At 41.3% G+C, this 27,246-nt stretch overlaps 1 protein-coding gene across 1 annotated transcript in view; it reads left to right on the forward strand.

The window, feature by feature from the left end:
• The first annotated feature begins 797 nt into the window (after positions 1–797).
• Positions 798–27,246, forward strand: part of Lrrc63 (leucine rich repeat containing 63) — a 35,826-nt gene continuing 9,377 nt past the window's right edge. Inside the window, exons 1-7 of the mRNA XM_059274296.1 lie at positions 798–888; positions 5,838–6,518; positions 7,003–7,053; positions 8,293–8,453; positions 10,460–10,558; positions 17,818–17,954; positions 24,959–25,042. Of these exons, the coding sequence (XP_059130279.1) occupies positions 798–888; positions 5,838–6,518; positions 7,003–7,053; positions 8,293–8,453; positions 10,460–10,558; positions 17,818–17,954; positions 24,959–25,042 (1,304 nt within the window). The remainder of the gene's footprint in view (positions 889–5,837; positions 6,519–7,002; positions 7,054–8,292; positions 8,454–10,459; positions 10,559–17,817; positions 17,955–24,958; positions 25,043–27,246) is intronic.

A 27,246-nucleotide genomic window follows, 5' to 3' on the forward strand; every position in this document is an offset into this window, starting at 1 on the left:
TCTCTATCCTTAAGAACAGAAACATCTCTGACGTTTACAAAATGTGCACAATGTACATTACTTGAGACAAACCTGGCCACCAGCTTTGCCTTTCTGTCTGCTTCTTGTCCTTCTTGTCAATCTGATGCAGACACAGGCAAAAGTGGATTAAGTCCATGGTTTGGGGAGGGCGCCTAATTTAGAACAAAGTAATCTACATGACAAAACCCCATGCTAACACGGGACAACGATTTGTACAATATTACCCAGGCTCTTTTTTGATTACAATTTTTTTCCATTATTTCAAAATATACGCTCGCTCCTAAGGAGAAAAAGGAAGACTCGGTTAGTAAATGAATCTGGAAGTCTCTGATTTCCCAACGTGCTACTAAACTTCCCACGCCCTTACTTAAGCGGAGAAATGTATGAGGGAGACGCCTGGAAGCAAGTGCCCCTCACTTCAATTCTCAGCTGGATTTTCCCATCTCTGAAGTAGGTTCTTTCCAGTTTGCGATCTCCAATCTCCAGAGAAGCATGCACATACAGGCAAACACGCACAATATATCTAGCCCCGAACATGCAGATTCACTGACACCACGACAGAAACATCATCAACACGGTAATTACAGCCAACCACCGTGACAGTGAAACCTGGGTATCCTTTAAAACACTCTGAAACGGCTGCCTAAAGCGCCCATTCCCACACAGCCCCACTTCCACCAGGAACTTTAAAGGCGCAGAAAGACAAAACAGGTTGCACCCAAGAGACAAGAAGGAAAACAGAACGTGCGCTTTGGAGACGAGGGCTTTACTGCAAAATGAGCAACGGTGGCCAGTTGCCCCCAAATGTAGCGTTATTAGAAAATGCCAGTCCAGACTCCAGACACCCGGGTCATGTCATGGAGAAAAGTAAGTAAATAATAGTGGCCACTGTTTTTAAAGAGTAAGAAGAGTAATTACAATTGTCACCACAGCCTTCCGGACGTGGAGCAGCTTGCACGTGGAGGCGCTCCTTCAGCTCCACCGCCTCAGCTTCCCAGCATCCTGCGCTGCCCGCTGCAGAAACAGGGGGCACTGGCCTGGGGCCTGCGGAGTCAGTGGGTGGAGCCAGTGGGCGGGGTCGGTGGGCGTGGCCTCGCGGGCACCGCCCCTCGTCCCTGGCGCGCCCAGCCCTCGTGCGCCTGCGCTTCCCACCCGCCTGTGGCAGGCTCCTGGTTGGTCGGACCTGGCTGTGGTAGCGCCTGGGATGCTGTTAATGGAGCAGCATCCTGCAGAAACCTCAAGACCTAGCTGGAGACCTCACTAGCCGGTCACTGACAGCCAGGACTTCTCGGGGCCAAGGAGATGCATGTGGGAAAGCTGGTCTGTTTGATTGGAAGCAGGGTCCCGGAGGAGCCCGCCTCTGCAGGGCGGGGGAGGGGTTGGCTCCTCAGGAACTAGCGAAGGAAACTTGGGGCGAGCACGCGCTGCCAGCCCACAGCCCCGGAGCGAGCGCCGGCCTGCAGTTAACTTTTCGCGGGTAAACCGCTCCTCTGCACCGCTCCAGGGTTCCCCTGCCAGGCGGGCTGCGGGGCAGCCGGTGCCAGGCACTTTTTGAGGTTGCCCTGCAAACAGAGGCGCATTTGGGGGTGGGGTGGAGTGGGGGTGTGTGCATCTTGTGTCGTTATTTCAGTATTAACTGGGATTTCCCACCTTTAAGGAACATATCTCATTGTATTAAAGCCTATGTTATTTTTTGATTGCATAATTATGAACAAATTATGTCGGCTGAAAGTTAAAACAAGTCGTTGTCATACATGAAAACAGTTTGTGAGTGGTTAGATAGTCTGGGACTTCGGGGGCTTTTACAATAGAAGGATCCTTCACATCTTCTTTTGACCTTCTAAGTCTATACTGATAATATTTGGGAGGTATCGAATGAAATGTCTTGTTTACATTTGGGGAGGGGGTCACCATTTACTGACCGAAAATTGCGTTGGCTAATTGAATTTCATATGCACACGGGAAATGTTAGCATGGTCCTGATTAATAATAGTATATGTTTTATTTATATTAATTATTAATCTAAACTTTTAAAAGAGCCTCTCCTCCCCATGTAGCCCAGGCTGTTCCTTCTATCTCAGTCTTTCAAGTAAGTGTTGAGCTTACAAGTGCATCCCCCAACTTCTTGCTCATTAATCTGAAATTTTAAATAAGTTTGAGAGCTGGGAGTTTTGGCTCCAGGGGAGAGACCTTGCCTAGCATGAGGGAGACCGTAGCTTCAATATCCAGTACAGAAAGAAAGCATTGAACCTTCTGAGTACTCCTCTGCCTCTCTTGAGCGGCACGCTTAAGCCTGTATTATAATATATGTAATTTTTAAAAACCAGCAATGCTTCAAAAATAAGTTTTGAGCCGGGCGGTGGTGGCGCACGCCTTTAATCCCAGCACTCGGGAGGCAGAGCCAGGCGGATCTCTGTGAGTTCGAGGCCAGCCTGGGCTACCGAGTGAGTTCCAGGAGAGGCGCAAAGCTACACAGAGAAACCCTGTCTCGAAAAACCAAAAAAAAAAAAAAAAAAAAAAAGTTTTGAATGATTATTTTCTTCCTCTCTTTTTCTTACTTGAACTCAGTATGGTACCAGCACAGGATGGTTTCTGTCAGGACATTTTCTAAGTGATAACCACTGCCTTTCAGTAAGAGCTCATTCTCAGAAACTTCAGTTCCCACTTAACCAACAGCTATGAGAAGAGGGGATTGTCATTCCCTAAAAACACAGCAGCAGCACACCCTACTTCTTCGAAGACCGTTGCCCCCAAAGCTTCCTAAGTTGCCTTCATGTAAGAAGAAATACCATACAGGTATGTACAGATATGTATATTAACCTTGGTGTGTTTTTTTCATAGAAATTCCTTGCTTTATATAATTCACAATAAAGACAGTTATTAATAACCATAACTTAAAATGTTTGTACTAAGGTGACAACAACCAATGATTAATTCTATAGGTATGCTCATTGATGGGTCCTCATTTGCGGATGTGTTAAGTGTGAATTTACTTATTGCTAAAATGTATTTGAAATCTTCAACTCAATAGCTCTTTTATGAATATTCATGGGAATGTGTATTTAGGTAAATGAAAATACAAGTTCTCTAACACACATGCACCCAGCTGGATGGAATAGGTCTTCCTCTGCCTTTCTGTGTGAGCTCCCATAATATAAACAAGTGCTCCTTTCCCAGTCTACTTAACTGCATGTTTCTTGAATTTTTGTGCCTCCGCCACCGCCTCCCATGCTTTCTGTAAGTGGAGTGCTGAAGCGCAATCTAAGCAAAAGAGAGTTGTGGTGTGTTTAGCAGGGAGCATGTGTCAGATGAACTTCCCTGATGTGTGAGTGTTCTTGGCTGTGAGGTCCATGTTAACAAATCAATAATATATTCTATGTGTTTAAAGATTTAATGTGTATTTAAATAATATGCCCCTAAAAGCAGAACATAGGTAGAATCACAGGATTATATGTTGAGTGGTGTATGAAAATAATGACAGCAGAGACTTGAAGGAACCTAGGAGCTCGGGGTAGGGTAATTGAGCATTTGTTAAGAGTTCACAAATAATGACGATTGGCTGTATTTCTTAAGCACAGTACTAGGAACTAGTGATAAAACAGTTAACAAAACCAGACCCTGCTTATCTCCTTCTGTTAGTTCCTATCAGGTATGATAGAGATAAAAATCGTGAGCAAATGTAAATTCGCCTTGTCATAAGTACCATAAAGATGAGCCAGTTTGGGCGCTGGAATGTAATTGATGTTTTGGCTCTTTGGCTCTTTGGCTCTTTTGAGGGGCCTGCCACCCAGCTCCCAAATAATCACACACAGAGACTTATTCTTTATTATGAACACCCAGCCTTAGCTTGGCTTGTTTCCAGCCAGCTTTTCTTAAATCCCTGTCTATCTTTTGCCTCTGGGCTTTTATCTTTCTCTATTTCTGTATACCTTTCTTTACTTCTTACTCCATGGTTTATTGTATAGCTGGGTGGCTGGCCCTTCTTCTCTCACTCCTCTATCTTCTCTTTGCAGATTTCTCCTCCCAATAATTCTCTCTGCCTGCCAGTCCCATCTATCCTCTCTCCTGCCTTGCTATTGGCTGTTCAGCTCTTTATTAGATTAGTCGGGTGTTTTAGACAGGCAAAGTAGCACAGCTTCACAAGAGTTAAACCAATCATAAAAGAATGCAACACATCCTTGTATCATTAAAACAAATGTTACATAGTGTAAACAAATGTAACACATGTTAAAATAATATTCCACAACAGTGGAGAGACGGTTAAGAGCACTGGCTGCTCTTCCCAGAGGATTAGGGTTCTATTCCCAGCACCCACATGGTGGCTCACAGTTCCCATGCTCTGTTCCGGTCCCTGCAGGCACGAGGCATGCACATCATGTAGGCAAAACCCTCGTATACACTTTTTTAAAAGTTAAAGATAAGCTGTTTTTATAATGTAACTTTATAATCCTACTACTCCTATATTTCTGTGTATTTCTCTATTAACTATTGTATTTATCATAAGCAATATTTCTTCGTCTTTCCCTCCTGAATCTCCTCTACCATTTGACTTTATTGGCTGTATTATTTTGATGCCAACATTTATATTGTGAGCTTTATAGTGTTAAATTTATTATATTTTTGATTGGTGCCTATTGAAGATGTGAAAAGCAACATATCCATTACCTCCAAATCCCACACAACCATTGTTGTGTTGTTTCCACACCATCCTTCCTGTGTTTCTGTAATGCCTTGTGTTCCTATATTTACAGCCTGCTCTATAAGCACTGGAAAAGTAGAAATATAGTCCTTTAGAAAAGCTAAGATCATAGTGAAGTGATACAATTAAGGATGCTGGTACATTTTTGCTGTTCTCTATCAGCAGAGGAGGTCCTTAGGTGTTAGGAGGATATCAGTTTCCCCTTTAGCAGACACTTCTAGGACTTCTCCACAAGCCCCCCCCCCACACCCAGTTGGTTTGAAATGGGAAATTTCATGCCCTTCTCCAGCCACCAAAAGGAGAGGGAGATTAAGGGAACAAGATGCAGTAGCGTTATCCACAGTCCCTCTCTCTGAACCAGATATGTTCTCACATACATAGAACAGACAGTTGAGATGCCTTACGTACTTTCCTACTGAAGTTCTACCATAATGAATCTATTCCCTCCTCACTAGAATGTAATGTTAATCACCATTTATTGCATCAGTTGAGACAACAGAAAAATGACACTTGACATTCTGTCCCATAGGAAAGTAGAGGTATATCTGATGGAGTGAGATGCCCAGGAATTCGAGATCCATGGGTTTCTGGACCTAAGAGAGAAGAGTTCTTAGTGGAGAGATAAACATGAAACATCTTCTAGTCAATATCAGCTTGTCCCTATGTCTGAAAGATTCCTTTTATATTTTTACTTGGCATTAAAAAGAACTATTGATCCTTATTTAAAAAAAAAAAAAATTCCAGACGGGGAAAGCTAATGATGATAGAACCATTTCATCAAAAATCGCTTATCAATTTCTCCATTTATATTACCAGCGTTTGAGTGACAACTGCCCCAAATCTCTCTTTCTGTCTTGTACCTTTCCTCACGGCTCGTGCTCTTCCAAGAGCTGCTCTCCAACCTTTGTGAGTCCTTTCGCTGTTTGACTTCACAGTTGTTTGCTCAAAAATGTATCCCCATCAGCTTGACGGAAGTCTCGGTAGCTAAACAGGTCTGTGTTTTGAAGGTGAGTGAGGTACGCAGTGAAGGACAGATGCTCAGCCTTCAGCAGCTTTGTGTGGACAGCTTGATACCTCTGGGCTAATTTTACTCTCTCCTCCCGCTTCTCTTGTTTAGCTACCACTAGTGAGACTGAGCAGCCCCCTGTAAAACTCCCTCAGGATGAAAGCACTTTAGGAAAAAGCGACGAAGGCGTTCCTCAAGCACAGAGACCCGTCAGTATTCAAAGCCTCTGTCTGGGTCATGAATATAAGGCACTGGCAAGAGCGGCTAACATTTTACCGTATCCACGCAGCTGGAAGATTCCACGGAGTGCTGTTGGTTCCATGTTCATTCCAAGTTGTCTGTCGGCATCTTCTCGAGTTTTTAGGAAAAAAATACGCACAATGAAAAGAGCCAAAAGGAAGTCCAAGAAAAAGGACAAAAGAGAATCATTTTTTGTGGATAAATCATTTAACAACCTTTTAGTTCTTTCCACCCAGTTTACCAAGCCTGTACCCGATTCTTACTCTAGGCTTATAACTACTAAAGTTAAGAGAGCAAGTATTGATTCTCGCCCTGTACCAAAGACTCCAGACTATACTCAAGAACTTCCTCTCCTGGGAAATGTAACCGAAACACTGCTCAGCCCTATACCCAGCGTTTCATCTACAGTACCTGAACCACAGTGGTCTGAACGACCACCACACCGCACTGCAACGTTAAAAAAAGTGGTACTGAAAATTACTGCTCTCCCGGCATTCCACACGCTGCCGTCACCCGTGTTACCAAGAAGACCTCCAAGACAGATTGCAATAGGTACATAAAACTGAAACATGGGCTGCTGTAGTGGTGTCATCAGAACGAAGGGAAGAGAAAGTCAAGGAGATGGATGGCTCCCTCCCCTCTGGGTTCTCAGGGTAGAAAGAAGGAACCACCTTTTAAATTGACATTAATTCCTCGGCTTAGAGGCAACAACAGACGTCCTGACCTTATAAACATACTGGTGCCAAGCTGGCTACTGGATCCAGCTAGCATTAATGAGAGCTTATCAGGAAGTTCAGAAACCGTAGAAAGGGACCAGTGAGAAGGTGCTTGTAGTGCCTTAGGTGAGGCTAGAAGTCATCATGTGAGAATATACAGTAATTTAGGGGGTGGCCTAGATGATTCCTGAACTCCTTCAGGAAGACAGGAAGTGCTGGTAGGTGCATCCCAGTCCATTAAGTCGTGAATAAGTATAATGAAACCACCCTCAAAGTTACCTAAAAGTTGTCCTTCTCCCCCCACCCCCCTTTCTATCTAGAAAATGCTGCAGAGAGTGGAAAGGTAGAAGCTCCCAAACCACCTGAAAATGGTAAATGCTGGGTTTATACCATCCTTTTAGAAATTATAAGATTATTTTCTCTTGATACAAGTGTTTGTGTAGGTGTGTAATGCACACATGTCTGTCCTACCTCATTTCCAGTTCCTTCAGCCACTTATTCAGCACTTGCTTTTTTGACGATGGACCAGATACTGTACGGATGTTGAGAATATGGAACCTGATGTGTTCCTAATCGAGACAGGGTTGTTAACATACAGTTATAAGAGTAAACTCTCACCGCATACCAGACCCCCTTCTGAGTGCCTAGACTTTAGTCATCTAGCAGAAACAAATGAAACCCATTTAAGGAAAGATTACGTTATTCTACTGCCAGAGGTGGTGGCAGACATCTGTCATCTTGTCGCTTAGTTAGGTGGAGGCAGGAAGATTGAAAGTTCAGTGCCAGCCTGGGCTACATAGTGAGCCCCATGCCAGGCTGGGCTATAAGACACTATCTAAAATATTACCTTATTTTGGACCTCACATATATGTCCACCTACAATCTGATGGACATAATATGTGGCAAATAATTTATCATTATCAAGCATGCAAAAACAAAATGAATGAAAAGTAGTAGAAACAGTGTTAGAGTTACCCAACAGATTTTAAATAAAGAATTCTGGTCCTGTCCGTTATCAAGTAACCTGCTGTGGGATGATGCTCTTGTACACTGTAAAGATTTGTTACTTGAACTGGTTTAATAAAATGTTGATTGGACAGTAGTCAGGCAGGAAGTATAGGCAGGGTGAGCAGACTAGGAGAATTCTGGAAAGAGGAAGGGCAGAGTTGGGTTTGGTTCTTGGTTCAGTAACCTCTACAGTTAAATCTACCAAAAGGTGCATAAAACAGCTGCCAAAGGCATTGGAAAGTAACCTGTGCAGGCATGGCTCAGATGGCCCCAATCCCCAAACCTAGAGAAGCTTATGGGTGAGCAGGGTGGGTGAGCAGGGATAAAGCTGCAGCCCTGTGTCTTAATTCACCCTCCTGCCACACCTCTGTCCCTCCTCCAATGACCAGATTTCACTGCATTGCCTTGTACACGTTTCTCAAATTTTTGATTAGCTTTTATTTTGATGGATTCAGAGCAAGTACAGTCTGGGTGGATGAAGGATCCGAGGAATTGATTCTAATTCTTTTGGTAACTCATTCTTGTGAGAGCACTCATATTGCTTAACCATCATACAAAGTCCTAATACACTGAAGTTTTATGTTTTGATTTGTTTTAATTAGCTTTCATTGGAACCATGAGAAAACTAGACACAGATGCCTATGTTTTACGAGGGGAAGGCTTTAAGACTATCGCAGCAACACGCTATGACACAATAATGGCAATGACCACCCTGGCCATAATAAATTGCCAGATATATGGAAGAAACGCACTTAGTCTTAAGGTATGCTAGATCTCTTTAATTGTAATGTCCTCTGGTGTTATCAATTGTTTGTATCTTCAGTTTCCCAATATAGGTTAGGTTCTATTCGATTGAAGGAGTCTTCTCAATTACAGCTGAGATTTCTCAGGAACACATGCGAATTATACCTCTAAATTTACCTGTCCGACTTTGTCTTCGGTTCACCAATAAAGTTGAAAAGGATGCTGAGAGCCAAAGAAATTATACTCTTTTTATTTCTTCATCATTTAGCCTAATAAGTAGGATTGAGATTGTTCATGTTTTTAAGTTGCCAGAAGCTATAGACCTTGTGTCAAGTCTCGCGAGAGGCTGGTTTGCACTGAACACTTGCGCTGCCCAGCAAATGAATCACAGTAGCATTGATTGTCGTTTATTAAGCACACACTGTGTTCCAAGCCTGTGCTCCTCCTACAACTAACTTTCTGCAAAGTAGGCATTAGAATCTTCATTTCATAGATGCCAACATGGAGGCTGCAGGAAAGTAGCTTGCACAAGATCTCACAGTGAGTAAGCAGAATTGTGTTTGTACCCAGAGCTGTTTGCTTGTCTGAGACAGGGTCTCCTGCACTGACTGTGGAACTGAGGATGACTTCTGATCCTTAGGCCTCCACCTCCTGATTGCTGGGATTATAAGTGTGTTCCACCATGCTCCACTTACATGGTGCTGGGAATAGAATCCAGGCCTCCATGCATGCTGAGCAAGCATTCGACCAAAACAAGCTACATACCCAGTTGCCCAGAACGCTTTGGCCTCGAAAATCTATATTTTTTAAAGAAGGAAAAAGGGAGAGGGGAGGAGAGGGAGGGAGAATGTTAATGAGTTGTAAAAGTGTTAGGCAGAGTGAAGTATGCATGTTTTTCATGTTAGTAAATGAGTTAATTTTTATCACCCCAGCAGTCACCTTCCTACTCAGAAATCGCTCTAGTTGGCCATGCAATGCATTATGTAGCCCTGGAAGGACATTTATTTCATCAGCAAAGCATCCTGGTTTGGGAATTGCATGAGCTTATCAAGTTCTTTTTATTCTCAGCTGAAGAGCATGTCTTGCACAAGCACGGTGCTGTGTATAAAAAGGCAGAAGTGGTCCATAATTGAGTAACTTAGCAACAATCCAGTTTAGAGCATTCACATACATACATACATACATCGCCCACCCTCCCAAGAGCTTGGATTTCCGTCTCTGTTAGCAGCGTTTTCTTTTTCCAATGAGAATTAAGTTTTGAGGATTTCGAGTCTCAGCATTTCAACAGGATGTTAATATTTTAGGATTGTCATGTGAACTTTGGGACCTCATTGTTTGAGATTATGGCTTTTCGAATTATAATCATCACTGACAAAGGTCCTAGAGCTAATAAATAAGTTCAGCAAAATTACAGTCAATAAGACCAACATACAAAATCATAGACTATGTTTCTATGCATAAGAAAAAGAAACTAGGGAAGTAGTTCACGGAAACAGATTACCCATAGAAAAATTAAAACATGCTCATCATCTCATAAAATAAAAATAATGCAGGCTGAGGCGATGGCTTAGTGGATAAAGCACCTGCATTCAAGCCTAGAGACCTGAGTTCGAATCCCTACCACCTTCCTAAAGCTGAGCATGTTAGCATGAGTATGGGCCATGTGATCCTGGGAAGAAGAGAATCTTCAGAAGCTCATGGCCAGATAGCCTTGTGTGTGCAATGTAGGACAAATAGACCCTGTCTCAAGGTGGAAAGCAAAGATTCATACTCAAGGTTGTCCTTAGACTGCCACATGTGCCCTGTAGAACACGTGCCTATACTCACACATGCACACACATATCCATCACACATACACACAAAGAACAGTATGATTTAAAACTAAATAGAGTTGTAATTTTCCTCTTAAGAGATCAGAAAAGTTTTGACAGTGCATCTTGTAGCATTACTATTAGGAAATTAAACTGTTCCACATAAGGAGAATTTACTGTTAATAATATTTTGTTTTTTGTTACTCTCCTTTAGGGATTCTTTCTTCTGTACTGTCCAGACTTAACACCTCTGACTTTTCAATTGATATACCTTAATTTATCATTTAATGACCTCAACAAATTTCCTGTGGAAGTGAGTCCACTTTTTTCTTATCTATATTGCTATAATTTACTATTGTAAATAAAAGTAGACATCTTATGATATCCTGAAGATATTATGAAACAAATTCATGTTGGATTGCATCTAAAAAGGCCCTACTTATTAGAAGTGAAGAAAGTGTAGCACATTTTTCTTTGGAAATTCAGTGACATAAGCCCCAAATGCTTTATGTCTCAAATATGTTCTCATGGTTGTAAGTTGCATAAAAAATAATTTATTCTTCTTTTAATAACATTTAAAATGAACTTGTGTGTGTGTGCTAATCAAAAGATTAAAAAACCAAGTTAGTCTGGGTGGACTGGGGTGAACCAGTTTTTCTGCACATGACAGGATCATCTCATGAACTCTCAGCAACTGTAGTTGCCGGCACAAGAATGTACAAGATCAAGCCAGTCAGCACTCTAGTGTGGACTGGGGAGGGGCTCAGGAGTCCGCACTCCAGTCTGAGAGTTGATGACTGCTGGGAGAGGGGCAAGTGTGCTTTTCTAAGTGTATGGCCTCTGGTAGGTCAACCCATTCCAGTGCATGGCCTCATAACCATGACCATATGGGCAGTGCAAGTTACACTCAATTGTGTTCTTATTTCTCTCTGTCTTTAAAAAGTGAAACACACACACACACTCACACACAAAACCCCCACAAAATGGAAACCCAAACATACGAGCAAAGGACCAATAAGACAAAAAAATGCCCAAAGAAAAATGAGACAAAAAAGTCTACAAAAATACCATTGAGTTTGTTTTATGTTGGCCAAGTACTCCTAGGCATGAGGCATACCCTGAAGTGTGGTTAATATACCTAGTGAAATTCCCTTGGAGAAAACTATTTTTTCCTTTGCCAGCAGGTATCAGTTGCAGATAGCTTCTTGGTTAAGGGTGGAAGCCTGTGTTCACTTTCCCATCTTGGTGCTGGGACCCTGTCTGGCTAGAACCTGTGCAGGCCTTCTGCATGCAGCCAGTTTCTGTGAGTTCATATGTGCATCAGTCCTGCCGTGTCTGGAAGGTACTGCGTCCTTGGAGTCATCCAGCATCTCTGGGTCTTACAATCTTTCTATCTCCTCTTCTGCATAGATCCCTGAAATCTGAGGGGTAGGGTTTCTTGAAGACATCCATTTAGGACTTAGTGCTCCAAAGTCTCTCACTCACATTGCATAATTTTGGGCCTCTGTGTTAGTTCCCATCTACTGCAAGAAGAAATTTCTTTTTTGGTGGCTGAGGGAGGCACTGATTTATGGCTACAGCAGAACGTCATCATGAGTCATTTTATTGCTATGTTCCTTAAGTAGAATAGTAGTATTTGGTTTTCTCTAGGTCCATAGCCTGTCAGGTTCTTGGTCAGTTTATCAGTGTCAGGTATGGGTTCAATTTTAGAAGTGGACCGTAAATCCAAGCAGAAAGTGGTTGTTTACTCCCATACCATTTATGCCACTATTACACCAGTATGTCTTTCAGATAGGTCACTGTTGTAGGTCACAGTGTTTGTAGCTGGGTTGATGGTCACTTTTCTCCTCTGGTAGCATGCAGAGTACCTTCCAGCACCATGAATCCTAGTCAGTAGGAGTGAAGCTTCTAGTTAGGCATCAGCTTGACTTCTCCAAGATCCATGAAACAAGTAAGTATTGTCTTCAACAATAGTGCCATTAGGTTGTGGAAAGTAACTAATGCCCTTGGCCATAACTGTGATTGGGGGGGGGGGGGTAATCTATAAGATCCCATTTGCCAATTATTCAAAAAGATGTCACCTAATCCTGACACTGAAAGTTTTAGTTGGGCATTAGTTTTAGTTGGGGCTCCCCCATTTATTTGATGAGTTCACTTAGAGTCCTTCTATGTATGCATATATTTTAGGAAGCTTCTACAGTAATAAGTTTCCATGTGGTTTTTCAAATGATCTTTAGTGCTAGTTGTCCCTCCCCATATTCCCTCCATTACACTTCTCTTCCATCCCCTCAATATTTAGTCCTTCTATCCCGGTTTCCCCTTTGTCTCTCATACTCTATTCTGTTTTCCTTTCCATGGCATATTCTCTCCTCCCTGCTAGTCCCTTAATATGTACTTCACCTCTGGGGTTATTTGAATTGTAACATTCATATCAAAGACTCAAAACTAATATTTGTATATAAAAGAAAACATAACAATATTTGTCTTTTTGGCTCTGGATGATTTTTTTCTAACTCCGTCCATTTTACCTGCAAATTTCATAATTTCATTTTTCTTAACAGCCAAATAATATTCCATTGTGTGAATGTGCCCTATTTTCATTATTCATTCATCAGCTGATGGACATCTAGGCTTTTTCCAGTATATGGCTATTACGAATAGAGCAGCAATGAACATGGATGAACAAATACACTAATATGCAGAGTCTTTGGGGTGTATGTCCAGGAGTGGTGTGGCTGGATCTCGAGATAGCTCTATTCCCAGCTTCCTGAGGAACAACCACACTGATCTCCATAGTGGCTGTACAAGTTTGTACTCCCACTAGCAATGGAGGAGTGTTTGCCGTATTCCACGTGAGCTGTCATTTTTTTAATCTTGGCCATTCTGACTGGTGTAAGATGAAATCTCAAAGTAGTTTTATCTTGCATTTCCCTAATGGGTTTCAGGTTATTGGACATTTCTTTAAGTGTTTCTGAGCCATTTGTGTTTCATCTAAGTACTCTCTGTTTAGTTATGCATCCTATTTTTAAATTGGGTTATTTGTTTTCTTGTTGTTCACTTTTTTTAGTTCTTTATATATTGTAGATACTACTATTGTATGTATAATTGATGAAGAGCTTTTCCTATTCTTTATATTTCTTCTTTGTCCCAATGGTGGTATCCTTTGCCATACAGAAGCTACTCAGCTTCATGAAGTCCCATTTATTAATTTTTGGTCTTAGTACTATTCTATCAGTGTCCAGTTCAAAAGTTCTATACTGTGCCAATGAGTTCGAGTCTATTCCCTTCTTTCTCTTCCATCAGACTTAGGGTATCTGGTCTTATGTTGTAGTCCTTGATCCATTTGGAGTTGGGTTTTGTGCAGAGTGATGGACATGGATCTGTTTGCAGCCATTCAGTTTGACCAGCTTTATTTGTTAAAGATGCTGCTTTTTCTCCAGTGTGTTCTTATTGTCTCTTGGTCAAAAATCAGGTGGCCGTAGGTGTGTAGGCTCATGTCAGGATATCCAACTCAATTCCATTGGTCAGTGTGTCTGTTTCTATGCCATCACCATGATATTTTCATTAGTATAGCTCTATAGTACAACTTGAAATCTGGGATGGTGATTCTTCCAACAGTTCTTTTATTATTCAGAATTGTTTTACTCTCCTGGGTTTTTTGTGTTTCCCTATGAAGTTGAGGATTTGTTTTCAATTTCTCTGAAGAATGGTGTTGGAATTTTGATGGGGATTGAATTGAATCTGTAGATTGCCTTCAGTAGGATGGCCGTCTTCATGATATTAATCTAATTAATTAATTAATTAATTAATCTACCAATCCGTGAGCATTGGAAGATCTTTCCATCTTCTGTAGTCTTGTTTAATTTCTTTCTTCAACATCTTAAAGTTTTTATCATACAAATCTTTTACTTGCTTGGTTAGCGTTATCCCAGGATATTTTTTGAGGCTATTTCGAAAGGTACTAATTTCCTGATTTCTTTCACAGTTTGTCATGTGTATGTAGAAAAGCTACTGATTTTTGTGTGTTAATTTTGTATCTTGTTGCTTTACTGAAAGTGTTTATCAGTTGTAGAAGTTTCTTGGTAGAGTTCTTAGGGTCTTTTATGCATAAAACCATATCATCTGCAAATGAAGATATTTGACCTCTTACTTTCCTATTGTATTCCTTGATGCCCTTCAATTGTCTTATTGTTCAAGCTAAGAGACTTCAAGTACTATATTGAATAGATATGGATGGAGTGGCTAACCTTGTCTTATTTCTGATTTAGTGGAAATGCATTGTGTTTGTCTCAATTTAGGTTGATATTGGCTGTGGCTTCTGGTGAAGGCATATTTTCTTGGCTGTTAAAGTTTGTGTTTTTACATCAGGGACTAGGCATCTGGAGTTGTACTTGAGGTATTTTTTGGTGTTGATATCTGGTCTTGTCTTTGTTGGGTGAGCATTCTGTTCTTGGGTTGCTGTTTTCATCTGTGGATAATAGGCAAGTGTGGTGGTTGTGAGTTCCCTGGTAGGGAGTGCCTTTGTGGGTCAGTGTGTGTCAGATTAGAATGGAGACAGACTAAGAAGTAATGCTGAGAGGAGCTTTGGGGAAGAGCTAGGGAGACCTTAGGTTTTCACCAAGAGGCAGAGTCCCCAGGGAATGAAGATAGAGGCAGGAGGGGATCCTGCCAGCAGGCTATTACAGGACTTAGAGGAAGACTAGAGGGATCTTATTGGAGGACAGGAAGGGTAACGGAAATTGTCTTCATGATTCTCAGTCTAGTTTGGCCATTGGGGATCCCTGGTAGAATTGAAATTATGAGATAGTTTTGAAGAAGAGAGGGAATGAAAGCCATCTCCAGTTGCAGGTGATATGAGGTATAATAAGACACACAGTAAAATACAATTATAGTATGTAAGTATTTTCTGAAAGGTTGCAATGTATAAAATTAATACAGAAAAAAGTCAATTGCATTTTAATATGCCATCAATATACAATCTTGATAAGAAAATTGAGAAAGCAGTTTCATTTAAAATCACGTGAATAAGAATGAAATATTTAGGAATAGTTTCAACCAAAGCACCATACCTACACTGAAAATTCAGTAGGAAAAAAATTAAACAAGACGTGTATAGATGGACAAACATCCCAGGTTCACTGGTCTGAAGGTTTGATATTTTTTAAATGATAATAGTTTCAAATTAATCTACAGATTAGTTCAGTTTTACATTTTCATATAAAAAAATTGATGGGCGTGAAATTTTTAAGAGATTGTAGTGAAGTAACCTGAGTGTGACACCCAACTAAGGTGAATCCTGGAGAAATTTCCTCTCTCCCTCATCTTTGCCTGATGGTCTTATATGAAAATATGAGTTAAGAAAAATTTAGGACTTTTCTCAGATTTAAACACTCCACCCTGCAGGGAAGCTCTTAAACCAGAAACAAACAAACAAACAAACAAACAAACAAAGCAAACTCAAAATAGCTTCAGGAAGTCCCTGAAACTAACTAGATTCAATACCTCACTACCCGCCTCCCCCAAGAATAAACAACAAAGAATGCTGAGAGCCACCATCAGAGGAACAAAGCTGGGAAGAAGGCTCTGAGCTAGCCCAGCTGCCTAGAAGAAGCAGAGGCTGGCTGGCTGCCAGAAGGGGTTTAGACCAACTGAGTCACTTGGAAAGGACACTCTCCAACCTGTTGAGCTGCCTGCAGGTTGTACAGTGTGTGTCAGCTTCCCAGCTTTGTGAGCTGTCACCTGTGCTGGGGTGGGCGTTGGTGATACAGCTGTCTCTGAGTCATTTCCACTCCTGTAAGTGACCTCCGATGTAACTCACTGGACTTCCGTGGTATCCAGACTTGGGTCTGTTGTAGGCTCCCTCTCTGGGATGTGTGTGTGTTGTATCTCTCCAGGAAAAGTCTTGTCACACAACAGTGTGTGTTCATGTGTCTGTGTCTGTGTGTGCGCATGTGAACATGCATGTGGGTGTCCATGGAGGCCAGGAGAGGACACTGGATCCCGTGTAGTTACAGGCAGTTGTGAGCCACCCAACTTGGATGCAAGGATCAGAACTCCAGTCCTCTTCAACAGCAATAAGTGCTCTTAAGCTCTGAGCCTTCTTGTCAGCAGTCCAAGGATAATTCTTGAATCAGGGACAGTAGTTTCACTGTCTCAACACACCATCATGTTAACTCCAACCTTTTGTTTTGAGGGCTTTGTTCTTTTAGTTCATGTTATTCCGATTAATTCATAAATTAAAACACCACATAGCTAATTTAAGGAAGCCCCTGAAACTCTATGCATTGCTGTGAAAGCCTGGACAGTTAGAAGGGCCATTCTGAAGCCAAGGAACTCCACTTTCACTACCAATTGCATTTTTTGTTTGTTTGTTTTGTTTTGTTTTCTTTTTCGAGACAGGGTTTCTCTGTGTAGTTTTTGTGCCTTTCCTGGATCTCACTCTGTAGCCCAGGCTGGCCTCGAACTCACAGAGATCCGCCTGGCCCTGCCTCCCAAGTGCTGGGATTAAAGGCGTGTGCCACCACCACCCAGCCTACCAATTGCATTTTTATTGGCTTCTCCACCACACCTTCACACACTCCAGAAAGAAAAACCAGGCCTTATCAGCCATCCTACCTACCAGGACCACAGGGAGTCTGAGCTGGAACTCAAGTCACTGCATCATTCAGCTCTCATCAGAGAAGATTCTTCTTGCAAAATACGTGGCAATTGATGCAGAGACTCTCAACTGGTCATGTGCAGAGGGTAAGAGACTCAGAAGTGCTCAGCCCTAAATGAGGGGTGCTTATTGCACTTCTCACCCTAAGGCTCAGAAGTCTATGTGGAAGACGGGGTCAGAAAGGTTGTAAGAGCTGGAGGTGGTGGATGACTTCATGGGAAAAGTGTTTTCCAGCAATAGCAGTGCTGGTGCACAGGGGGACTCATGGAAATTCCAAAAGCATGCATAAGACCCATGCAAACCCAAGCCAAACAAAATTCCAGCACAGAGAAGGGAGGTGGGCACAAAGTCCCACCCCTAGCTGAGGCAATCGGTATTTGATAATTGAGGGAAAGGTAATTCTCATTAATGGTGTGGCCCCTGGTAGGTCAGTCACACTCCACAGAGTCTTCATACCCCAGAATAGTTGTCTGACATAAACTGGACTCAGTGGTTGGGGTCTGGGGGGTGGGGGTCATGTGCTTATGAAGTTGCACTGGTAGGGAGGTGGAGTGGGCCGGATCTGAGAGGAGTTGGAGAAGGAAGGTGAACGTGATAAAAATTCATTGTACGAAATTCTCAAAGAATTAATAAAAACCATTATTTAAAAGGAACAATGATGGCAGTTGACATTAGAAAAACAGCTTTATGGCCTCCTTCATGACTCAGGTGTCCTGACTCCCCCTCACTCATCACCCAGTGTTACCCTGCTTTGCTCTTTTTTCTAGAAGTGTTTACTGACACACACGACATGAGCCAACATGTTTTTCTATACTGATCTTACTGTATTGGTTTAAAGCATTTATGGAATACACACATGAGAGTTTGTAAACTTAACATTCAATTAACATTTGTTTTTCTTTTCTATTCCCTAGGTATTTTGTCTTAAAAATCTACAAGTACTGAAACTGAGAAATAATCCTATCAGAGAAATTCCTTCTGAAATCCAACAATTGAAATTACTTAGGATTTTCTCCATTGCCTTTAATCTTATTAGAGAACTTCCTTTGGGGTAAGGTTGATCGTCTGAGGTGCACACAGAAGGAAATTATTTGTATTTATTTTATTTAGTTATAAATTATAACTTAGTAAAGTCTCAGTTTCCCTTTTGAAAGTAGCTAGAAGCATTTTGATTAAACATTCTCATTCTGTTACAAATAGCAGATTCACTTCTTAGTATGGTATTAAAAATAATCCTCCCAGTTCTACAGGGCACTTAGTATAGCTCTAATAAATACACATCTAAAGACCAGCAGTTCAGGTGAGACCCCTCTGCCTACCTGTTGACAGTGCTTTGGATATGGAAAGCACTGCACTCAGAATTAGGAGCTTAAGATTTTTGGTTTAAAGCTGAGGATGATGACCTGGGGATCTGTAGAAAGTAGTTTGACTATTATGGACCTCAGTGTTCTAGTCTGTAACCTATGGAGATTGGCCTATATGATGGCTAAGAGCCTTTCCATTCTAATAAGAATGCTGACATTTGCCAGGTGGCGGTGGCGCATGCCTTTAATCCCAGCACTTGGGAGGCAGAGCCAGGCAGATCTCTGTGAGTTTGAGATCAGCCTGGGCTACAGAGCAAGTTCCAGGACAGGCTCCAAAAGCTACACTGAGAAACCCTATCTCAAAAAACCAAAAAAAAAAAAAAAAAAGAAAGAAAGAAAGAAAGAAAATGCTGACATTTGAGTGTAGAAAGTTGGACCTCTCACATGTGAGCTACAGTTAAACTCCTAAGGAAATTTTTAAACTAAAACTTCAACCAAAATACCAAAATAAGATACTTCTTCCAATTAAGAGTTTAGCAAACTAAATGTAGTAAGTTAAGGGTGTGTGCATGTAAATGTGAATACACATAACTAGGTATATACACATAACTGTATACATTCATGTGCATGTACAGCACCTAAATAAGAATTCATAACAGATCATCTATAATCATAATTACATACTTTAAATATCCCTGTCACTGAAAATGTGACAATCCCTAAAGGAACTAAAATTTGATTGTAATTAAAGAGTCATTGTTATACATTGGCCAAATTACATAAACTGTTGGTTACAATAAAATGCTCCAGGTGCTTTAAACATAGTAAGTATTTCTAAAACAAAGTGCTATATTTTTATTAAATATAATTGAATGTTCATGTCTATCAAAGACAGATCAACAGCATATTGCACTCCAAATGAAAAACACAGAAGGACAATCTTGTTGATATCAAAGAAAATACAGAGCAGTTTTCGACATAAATGGAAATGTTTGTTAAGTGAAAACTCACCTAGAGAGATGATGCCGCAAAAGTCGTGCCTGAACCCCTTAGGAACGAGTTGTCAGACCTCTTGCTTGCCTAGCCAAAGAGATGTGATGCATTGTGGCAGGCTGAGGAAGCATTACCTGCAACCAAGTAAAATGCAGGGACCCAAACAAGCCTAAAACATGCTTGAGTTGGCTCTGCCTCCAGATACATTCTCTGCTTTGGTTGTTATTGTCTGCAGTGGTCACACAGATGTGCAGCCGGTGGACATTACACTTTAATTCTTGTGCTTTGGCTTTGGCAGATGTTAATATACATCCACTATGCGCTGCTGGGGCTCCAGGCCTGTTGGGAAGACAGACAAGTGAATATAATTAGCAACATAAAATTGTGGAGATGTCCATTATAAGCTTTGTGGACAGGAAAGGATAACATGTAACCCATGCTGCAGGTTCAGAGTCACTCCCTGGAAGAGAGGAGACCTAACCCATTGCAGCTTTTGAGTTGGCTCCATCTCAGGGGTCAAGCAAAGGATGGTCGTTCCATGAATGGGATAGATGTGTCTTGAATGAACAGAGTTCCAAAGCATCATATATAATGTAGGTTAGGAAATACAAACTGTTTGCTAAATTTTGCAACCTATGGGGTAGAGCCAACTGTTGAGAAACGAGCCTGGAGTGATAAATGGGTCCTTGTGGGGTGAGGTGAGGAATGAATACTTCACACAGTGACTGGCCATCGTGGGGCTTTCTACAGGACAGTGGTGGAGCCAAACTCTCTTTTAGGTCACACATGGGCCAGTGTGAAGAATGGGTATGTGAGGGGGAGAACAGAGTTCTAGGTGACCAACTGGGGACTGTCAGAGTAGTTAGGGTAAGAGAGGAAGAGAAACTGAGCTAGGGCAAAGGAGTGAACGCCGCGATATCTGGTACCGGTAAGACACAGCAAACATAAGGAAAAGAAGTATCTGGGTTGAAAAGTCGGAGTAGGGGCGGGGAAATGGCTCAGTGCCTAAGAGCACATAGTGCTCTTCCAGTGCCATGTCCCATGTTGGGTGGCTCAAAAACGCCTGCAGCTCCAGCTCCAGGGAACCAAAGGCCCGCTTTTGGCCTCCCATGGCATCCACATGCACATGCACATACACAGAAATAAAATATCCTGAAACGTCATGTCATGCACTGATAGGTAGCTAAGAGGAACTTAGGGAGACCAGGGTGAAGGGAACACTCGGTCTACACAAAGGCAGCCAGATGCCTCCGGGAAGACAGTGAGTAGATCCTTTCCTAGGAGGAGGATGTCGAGGACAACAGAGAAGCACAGTCAGAAGGAAGCTGAATGGTCAGAGCAAGAGCCACTAAGGGAGTTTGTGGCCAGCATGGGCTACATGAGGCCCTGTCTCAAAAAATAAAGTAGATTGTTCTTTTCTGTTATGACTTGTTTACATTTTTACCTACGGTTTCTATATACTAATATTACTTGGGTGACTAAGTTTTTCTAGAAACATGGTGGGCCTCCTTCGCTGTATTTTCCCATTCCTAGCTAGATCTTTCAAATTACATGAGACCCGTGTGCCACCGTTAAGAAGGCATAGTACTCCCCAAGGCCAGCTCTGTACCGTAGATGCTGAGCATTTTGGCAAGCCACTCACAGCCTTGATGTCATTTTTTATTGGAAAGGCCAGGCAAAGTGCCCTTGATTTCAAGAACACTATGAAAATCAAGGGAAAATATCTTGTGAATGAATTGTCTTGTAAGTTCGTCCAGTTATTTCTAAAGCCTGTTCTTTGGATCTACATTTCTACAATGAAATAAAACATCCAGATCTTTGGAGGTTCCCCACCCCCACCCCTTTTATTGAAAATAGAATTTTTTCTCATGTAATGTATCCTAATTACGGTTTCCCATCCCTGTACTCCTCCCTAGCCCTCCTCGCCTCCCCTCCCATTTGGACGCACTCCCTTCCCATCTCTCATTATAAACAGGCTTCTAAAGGGTAATAATAAAATATAATAAGATAAAACAAAAATGAACACATTGGAATTGGACAAAACAAAGAGAAGGAAAGAGCCCAAGATAATGCACAAGAAACTGTGAGACCCACTCATTCACTCACTCAGGAATCTCATAAAAACATTACGTTGGAAGCTGTAATATATGCAAAAGACATAGTACAGCCCCGGGCAGCCCCGTCTGTGCATGCATACTGCGTCAGTCTCTGTGAGCTTCGCTCATGTTGATTTAGAAGGTCTTGTTTCACTGATATCCTCCGTTCCCCGTGGCCCTTACCTTCTTCCCCCTCCTTTTCTGCTGGGTTCCCTGAGCCCTGAGGGGAGCAATATGATAGAGACATCCTGTTTAGGGCTGAGTGTTCCGGGGTTTCTCATGCTCTGCATATTGTCTGGCTGTAGATCTCTGTATTTGTTCTCATCTGCAGCTGGAGGAAGCTTCTCTGATGGTGGCTGAGCAAGATACTGATCTATGAGTAGAGAGGAATATCATTAGGAGTCATTTTATTGCTATGTTCTTTTAGTAGAACAGTAGTATTTGTCTTTACCCTAGGTCCCTGGGCCATCTGGTCTCAGGTTCTTGGTCACCCAAGTAATGTTGGGTATGGGTTCCATCTCCTGGAGTGGGCCTTAAGTCAAATCAGTTATTGGATGGTTACTCCTACAAGCTTTGTGTCTCTGTTGCACTAACATATCTTGCAGGCAGACATCTTTGGGGAATTGAGACCATTGATGTTGAGAGCTATTGATGAGCAGTGTTTGCTGATTGTCGAGTGTGGTTAACTCTTTAGCTTGGAGTTTACCTTCTAGCCTTCTGTAGGAAAGGATTTGTAGACAGATATTGCTTAAATTTGGTTTTATCATGCAATGTCCTACTTTCTCCATCTATTGTGATTGACAGTTTTGTTGGATATAGTAGTCTGGGGCTAGCATCTATGGTCTCTTAGAGTCTGTAGCATGTCTGTCCAAGCCCTTCTGGCTTTTAGAGTCTCCATTGAGAAGTCAGGTGTTTTTCTAATAGGTCTGCCCTTACATATTACTTGGTCTTTTTCCCTTGCAGCTTTTAATATTCTCTTTGTTCTGTATGTTCAAGTGTTTTGATTATTATGTGTCAAGGGGACTTTATTTTCTGGTTCAGTGTATACTTTATGCTTCATGTACTTTGACAGGCACCTCATTTAGGTTAGGAAATTTTTCTTCTGTGATTTTGTTGAAAATATTTTCTGGGTCTTTGATCGGCGTTTCTTCTCCTTCCTCTATTCTTATTATTCTTAGATTTGGTCTTTTCATAGTGTACCAGATTTCCTGGATGTTTTTTAGATTTAATATTTTCTTTGACCAGTGTATTCATTTCTTCTATTGTGTCTTCAACACCTGAGAGTATCTCTTCCATCTTTTGTATTCTGTTGGTGATGCTTGCCTCTGAGGTTCCTGTTTGAGTTCCCTAAATTTTCATCCCCACATTTCCCTCAGTTTAGGTTTTCTTTATTGACTCTGTTTTCACGTTCAGATCTTCACCTGTTTTATTCATTTCCTTCTACCCTTTGTGTTTTCATAGATTTTTTAAAAGATATTTATTCATTCTCCTTCTCAAAGGCTATTTTAAGGATTTTTCCTTAAAATATGTTGCAACAATTGGGGCCTGCTATGGTAGGGTTGCTGAGCCTGATGGAGACAGATTGTTCTGGCTGTTACTAATTGTGTTTTTATACTGACATCTAGACTTTGGGGCTTGGGAAGATTGTAACTCTAGGTGCTGGTACCTGGTCTTGTCTTTCCCACCCCCCTTGGTTTCTGTTGCCCTTTCTGGTTCTTAGGAGAGTGTGGTGGCTGTGTGTTGCCTGGTAGGAAATTCTGCTGGGATCCTGATGGATGTGGCCACTGGGGTTTCCAGGTAAAATCTGTTTCTAGGAATTGGGAGCTGACACTTACAAATGGGGATGGGCTGGGGAGGTCCACAGCAGGGGAAAAAAAGCAGGGTACTCTACCAGGATTTGCTTAGTTCCCTGGGAATGGAGTCAGAGAGTGAGGAGAGGTCACAACAGATGGTCTTCTACAGAACTGGGAATGAGACTGGGAGATTGGATTTGGAGGATCAGAGGGAGAGTAAAGATCTGTAGTCAGCCTACCTGCTTCCTGACCAGACTAGCTTGTGGGTTCCTAGGGAGTGCAACCTAGAGTTGGTGGCTGGGATACTGGGATAAGTGAGGGGAAGGAAGTTTGAAGGGGATGATCTGTGATCCACTGGCAGTGAGGCAGAGAGGAAATCCCTGAGGCAAAAAAGCAAAATATGATCTTGAGTTGAAAAAACAGAGCAGATAGCATCAACATTTTATTTACAGAGATGAAAAAGAAATTGCGGCTGACCACTGAATTGACAAGGGTTACCTTGCATTTCCCTAATCAATGTCACCAGTTTCTCAGAGAAAGAATTTAGATTAACTGGGGTTCATTCATTTCTGATTTACTCAGTGAGACATTGGACAGATAGAAGTAGAAGGTGGAATTCCTGGTCTCCAGAACCTCATAGTTGTGCAATGGGACAGGGGCCAAGCAAGGTGAACATACACACAGAAGTGTCAGTTCCTTCAGTTGAAAAGATTTGGAAAGCGCACTGTGCAGGGACAACATCTGGGTTAAGATTTCAAACACGAGAAGACAAAGACCAGAGTCAAGTTTGGGCAGATGCTGCATGGGATTTAGATACTTGTAGCAAATAAATGGTGCATCACAGGGAAGTATGGGATGGGAAGTGACAGGTAAGCTACGAAAGTAATCAAGGGCAGGATCATGAAGATCTCCATCTGCCATGCTGGAATAGTGGGAAGTTAGTAAAATCCTGTGTTCGTAAAGCTTTAGCTAAAAGACCATGCAAGTAATATTTCAGGTCATTTGTGTAGGAAGAGGCAGCTTTGGAGAACAGTACATATAGAATGGGGAGGGGGTTACCAGGGACATTGATCAGTATCATACTTAGCTGTTCAATTCCAGTCTTTAAGAAATGATTTCTGTTTGCATCCCCCAGGAGACAGACTCATGGTGCTATAGTTGTGTGCTATAGAGCCATTCCATCCTTCAGTTCTTACTTTGGGCACTTAACTTGATGGGACAAAAAAGTCAAGGGTGTTTCACTAGGAAAGTCTTCATACAGTTGGGTTGAGCAAAGTCCCTCAAAAGCCCAGTCCACATAAAATCTCAGAATGTGACCTTATTTTAAGTTATAGTATGTAAATGAATTTTTCTTTCAAATTAAATGGGATCATTCTGAATAAGGGTGGGCCCTATATATAGCCTGTGTCCTTGGAAGAAGACCCTGTGAAGTCAGAGACAAATGCTGTTATAAGCCAGGGAAGGTAACCCTGGGGAGCTAGGAGAGGGAAGCCTCCAGAAGGACCTCATTCCTCCCGCAGCTGGATGCTGGAGTTCTGGCTCCTGAATCATGGGAGGCTATGGTTCTGTTGCTTCTGGCTAGCCAGAAGTCAGGCAGGAAACTAACATGGAAACCAAGAAAAACCTTCAGATGACAAAAGGCTCTTAGCTGTCTTTTGTTAGTGAGGCTTTTCCCACTCCAATATCTCCAAGCAATCTTCATGGACAGAGGAATCATTTTTAGAGGTGTTCGTGGAGTGTATACTACCCATAATGAAAAGAAGTCAGAGTAACTCTCAGCGTCTTAGGAAAATGTTTAATTTCTAGATGTTTTAATTCCCAGTGATAAGGAATTGTCATTACTACAACTAACTATTCTTTCTATTTAAGGTTATTTTGCCTGTATTATCTTGAGGAACTTGATGTTTCCTACAATGAAATTCATAATATTCCAAATGAAATCCGGAAACTCAGGTATTTGCAAAGTAGTAGATACACAGAAAATTATCTGCCCCACTAAGAATGTTTTGGTAATGATAGTGATGAAGAACTTAGTCTTTTTGTTTTAGTCACAGAATATCTAGTGTATAGTGTCTGCAAGATATATTTCCAATGATTTTTTTAAAGTAAAATATGGTGATCTTTTAATAGAATAACAAACTATTTTTGTCAACTTTTTGTTGTGGGTATATATAGCTCTTATACATTTCAATTTATACATATATATAATGTGTATTCAATATATACGTGTGTTTATATAATATATAGTCAAATTCTTTTACAAATTAATAAAAGTCCTGAATTCATCCATGTCCTATTTTTTGTTTTTGAGACAAGGACTGACTATGCAGCCCTCGCTGATCTGGAACTCACTGTAGACCAGGCTAGCCTCCAACTCACAGAAATCTGCTTGTCTCTGCTTCCAAACTTCTGGGATTAAAGCCATGTGCCACCATGCCTGGCTCTGTGTCTTATTTTTATTATGACAATAATGACTAATAGGGAAAATATTTTTTAGTGCCAAGATTATTTATCTTTAAGATTAATTTATATAATTGCCTTTCCCTCTTTCAGCACACACAAACACAAACTTGACAAGTTAATTGCAGTTGTTTGGAGTTATACAAAATTTTTGTTGACAGTGTTTACTTCTATTTTAAAACATATTATCAGGGATAGAGACATGGCACAGTGGTTAAGAGCCTTTACTGTTCTCCCAAGTTCAGTTCCAAACACCAATACTGGGTGGCTCACAACCCCCTGAAATTCAAGCTCCAGGATCAGATGCCCTCTTCTGGCCTCCAAGGGCACTGCACACATGTACACACATACACACACACACACACACACAAAAAAAAAAAAAAATATATATATATATATATATATATATATATATAATAAAACTAAAATCTAAAACATATGTTCTTAATCTTTCAAATCTTTTAAAAGATTTTATTTTAAATTACATATCTGTATGTATGAGATTGTGTGCATGTGAGGGCAGGTGCCTGGAGAGGCCAGAGGCACTGAATTCCCTGGAGTTGGAGTTATAGGCAGTTGTAAGCCAGCTGATGTGGGTACTGGGATTGAAACTCAGTCCTTAGCCAGAGCTAAGGTAGGTGCTCTTAGCCACTGAACTGTCTCTTTAGCCTCTCAAATCTTACTTTACGTCCCTCATAAGAAATTATGACTCACTTCAGAATTTCCATAATAACTGTCTCCAAGTATTTCAAACTGTGTTTCCATACATAATATTTCTATTCTTTCCATTATTTGCTAATTAAGGTAGATACAGGATAGAAAAGATGTACTGTTTTAAACTAAATTAAAAAAAATCAAGCTGTATAACCAAATTCCATTATGAGTTCTCCCTGCCTAATTGATTTCCTTAGAACACAATCATATCTTCAGCAAAACAAGAAAATGGCTTCCTCGGGTTTTCTAATGTTTCTACCAAATTTTTTAAGTCTTATGTAGTAATCTTTATATTTTACTAGGAGAATCTGGCCTATTTGTTGTTGTTATGATAGATAGAGTTCATTTTTCTGTGTATTTACTTGTCTTAGTCATGGTCTCTATTGCTATGAAGAGACACCATGACCACAGAAACTCTCATAAAGGAAAATATTTAATTGGGATTGACTTACAGTTCAGAGGTTTAGTCCATTATTGTCATGGCAGGAAGCAAGGCAGATGCAGGCAGACATGGTGCTGGAGAAGGAGCTGAGAGTTCTACATCTTGACTCACAGGCAACACAAAGTAGTCATTCTTCACTGGGCATGGCTTGAACATATATGAGCCTCAAAACATACCTCCGCAGTGACACACTTCCTCCAACATGGCCACACCCACTCCAACAAAGCCACACCTCCTAATAGTGCCACTCTCTCTGGGGGCCATTTTCTTTCAAACCACATCATTCCACTCCTGCCCCTCTAAGGATTGTAGCCACATCATAATGTAAAAATGCATTCATTCCAACTTCAAAAGTCCCCATAGTCTATCACAGTTTCAACAATGTTTAAAAGTCCAAAGTTTAAAGTCTCTTCTGAGATTCATGAAATCTCTTAACTGTAATCCCCTATACAATCAAAATCAAAAAACAGATCACATACTTTCAACATATAATGGCACAAATATACATTGCCATTCCAAAACACAGGGAAGGGAGCATAGT

This window comes from Peromyscus eremicus, chromosome 9, assembly GCF_949786415.1.
Source record: "Peromyscus eremicus chromosome 9, PerEre_H2_v1, whole genome shotgun sequence".
Taxonomy (NCBI): domain Eukaryota; kingdom Metazoa; phylum Chordata; class Mammalia; order Rodentia; family Cricetidae; genus Peromyscus; species Peromyscus eremicus.